The sequence below is a fragment of the Rhinopithecus bieti genome, unplaced genomic scaffold (assembly GCF_001698545.2).
Source record: "Rhinopithecus bieti isolate Rb0 unplaced genomic scaffold, ASM169854v2 scaffold_41114, whole genome shotgun sequence".
NCBI lineage: Eukaryota > Metazoa > Chordata > Mammalia > Primates > Cercopithecidae > Rhinopithecus > Rhinopithecus bieti.
This window is the reverse complement of record NW_016817363.1, coordinates 1,519,513-1,522,549: the sequence shown is the minus strand read 5'-3', so window position 1 is coordinate 1,522,549 and position 3,037 is coordinate 1,519,513. Positions and strand designations below refer to the sequence as shown.

General features: G+C 42.1%; 1 protein-coding gene across 2 annotated transcripts in view; it reads right to left on the bottom strand.

Moving 5' to 3' along the window:
• Positions 1–210: 210 nt before the first annotated feature.
• GAP43 (growth associated protein 43) overlaps positions 211–3,037 on the bottom strand; it is a 98,245-nt gene continuing 95,418 nt past the window's right edge. For both annotated transcript variants that reach the window (XM_017855970.1, XM_017855971.1), the window contains one exon: positions 211–903. In XM_017855970.1, coding sequence (XP_017711459.1) covers positions 815–903 — 89 coding nt within the window. In that variant the 3' untranslated portion in view covers positions 211–814. The remainder of the gene's footprint in view (positions 904–3,037) is intronic.

The window sequence follows — 3,037 nt, the reverse complement described above, 5'->3', positions numbered from 1 at the left end:
CACATAAGCCAAGGAGACAGGCCTGCAACAGATGTCTCCCTCGAGGGCCGGAGCTATTGGTCCTGACAAGAGCCTTAGGCTTCATCTGTGTTTTCTTTATCAGGGTTGTTGGTCTCAAACTGAGAGGACAGGAAAAAGATGAAATGTAAGACCCTAGCATGTCCAACCAACTAATGAGAAGGTAGAACAGAAACACAGAGCCATTGGACCTTGATTACTCTCATGATTTATTAATATTCAGGTTGAAAAAGGAGCCTTAGAGCTGCAAGTTTACGCTAATTGGCACATTTGCTTTATTTATTTATTTTAAAACAAACTGGGTTTTTTGAATTTTTTCCTTTTGTTCATTCCATCACATTGAAAAGGAGGAAAACAAAAATGGTTTTGAATTCACTCGATATTTTGGACTCCTCAGATGAACGGAACATTGCACACACACTTGGAACAGAGAGAGAGATAGAGAGGAAAGTGGACTCCCACAGGGCCACACGCACCAGATCAAATAACTTGGATACAGTGCAAGAATTTCCCAAAATGATTGAATCATCATTACCAAGAACTCGCCATAACAACACCAAGAAACAAAAAATGTTTAAGCCACACTGTTTGACTTGGGATCTTTCCTGCTTTTTTTTTTTTTTTTTTTTTTTAATGTTTGCCACACAGAGAGAAAGAGGGCTAGTGGGTGGGAAAGGACAGACTCACAGACGTGAGCAGGACAGGAGGGGACTTCAGAGTGGAGCTAAGAAGAGGGTAGGGAGAGACAGGCTCAGGAGAGGGGAGGGTGGGGGTGTGGAAAGCCATTTCTTAGAGTTCAGGCATGTTCTTGGTCAGCCTCGGGTTCCTCTTCTTTACCCTCATCCTGCCGGGCACTTTCCTTAGGTTTGGTTTCATCTACAGCTTCTGAGAAAGAAAACAAGATAGGGTGGGCGGAAAAGGAGAGAGTTAGTATTTTGTCTTATCTGTTCATACAATGGTGCAATGCATTTCTTCTTTTTATGTCATTTCATAAGAGCATTAAGATTAAAAGATTATTAATATCCCAGTTAATATAAGTTCCAAGTTCAGAAGAGTTTACCTCAAGGAAGCTGTTCAGTGGCACCTATGGAAGAACTCAGGAGCAAAGGTACGTGAGTGACAAGGAGCCCACTTAACAGAAGGTGCTGTGGTCTTTAATCTCTCAGCCTTACAATCAAGGTATCCACATACAGGATCTTCACATAGGGAATCAACGACAATCTTGTATTGCTGTTCTATTAGTGTCAGAAGAATTGTGACGGATAATTTATGTGGACCATCGAGCATCCATTCCAAATTTCTTACCACTCATTTCCAGTATTGGAAAGTGAAGTAGTTGAATTTTCAGCTCCTGTGGGACAGCACTGGTCAATCATAGAAGTAGAAGTCCCTAGAGAGGGCAGAGTTGGGTTTTGCCCTTCACATTCTCCTATTCCTGATCACTTGGACCTCAAACAATACATGGCACTGTAGCAGCTGCCTTGTGACCATGAAGACAAAAACTACACACTAAGGATGGTGGAGCAAAAAGAAAAACTCATCACTGAGTGACTGTACTACTCCTAGATACCTTCCCTCAGAGACAAGTCACTAGCCTCTTTAAAGCATTGTAATATAATAGTTTTCAGTTTCTTGCAGCCAAGTGCATTCCAACTGAATACACTTTTCCATAGGGAAAGTACTGCCTTGCCTAACAAGGAGGATATCATGTATTTTTGAAGAAAAATTTTCCCTTGGTTTCCCGACAGAACTCAGTCAACGAGTTTACGCTACCTGATAGTTTACTAATATGCTAGCTTGTGGAAAAAGAATTCATTTGCTTTGAAACAACTTGTGTTGCCAATCAACTCCCTGTGTCAGGGTCCCCCAAGACCACCCCTAGGTTCAGTGATTTGCTAGGAGGACTCATGGGACTCAGCATGCAGTCTGCTTCATAACTAAAATCTAGTGCAGTGAAAGAACACAAAGCAAAATAAGCAAAGCAAAAAGTTGCACATGGGCAAAGTTTGGAGGAAACCAAACAAGTTTCTAAGAGTCTTCTCCCCATGGAGTCATCCAGGATGTGCTTAATTCTTTCAGCAATAAATTACCATAACACATGGAAGATGTCATCTATTAGGGAAGTTTAACTGAGTTTGCGTTGGTAATTGGTCATGTAGGCACCCTCCACCTAGCAGGTACAAAATTCAGACTCCCAGAAGAAAAATAGATGTTCAGCATAAACCACATTGTTTGTATTATGGTTTTAGGCACCTGGAACCACTCTTATCAGTTAAGGAATGATGAGAATCTTCTCAAAATCCAAGTTCCCAGATGCCAGCCAACGGTCAACTTTACAAACAAGCCTTTCTAAGGGCAGCAGTCCCAGGCCTACTATATTAACTGTTTTTGTTTTTTTTTTTCACCTCAATCCCTTATATTGACGATGCCTGTGTCTTAAAATAAAGCTATTGTTATTGCTTGTCCTCCTCTTAACAGCTACTAGGTGCTAATTATTCTTGGAAAGCTAAACTGAAGTCCATGGAATTTTGTTAGGCTAACAAATTTGTGTTTAATTAGAAGACAATAGACAGTTTGAAAGCCCTTGAGCAAGGAATATAATACAGCTATGCTTTGAGGAGATTAAACTAGGAATATTAAATAAAATGGTTTTGCTGTATGTAGATGTTGAGATTAGATAAATGGAGTCATTAAGGAGACCATTAAAAGAACTCATCAGGCCGGGCGCGGTGGCTCAAGCCTATAATCCCAGCACTTTGGGAGGCCGAGACAGGCGGATCACGAGGTCAGGAGATCGAGACCATCCTGGCTAACACGGTGAAACCCCGTCTCTACTAAAAAAATACAAAAAGCTAGCCGGGCGAGGTGGCGGGCGCCTGTAGTCCCAGCTACTCGGGAGGCTGAGGCAGGAGAATGGCGTGAACCCGGCAGGCGGAGCTTGCAGTGAGCTGAGATCCGGCCACTGCACTCCAGCCCGGGTGGCAGAGCAAGACTCCGTCACAAAAAAAAAAAAAAAAAA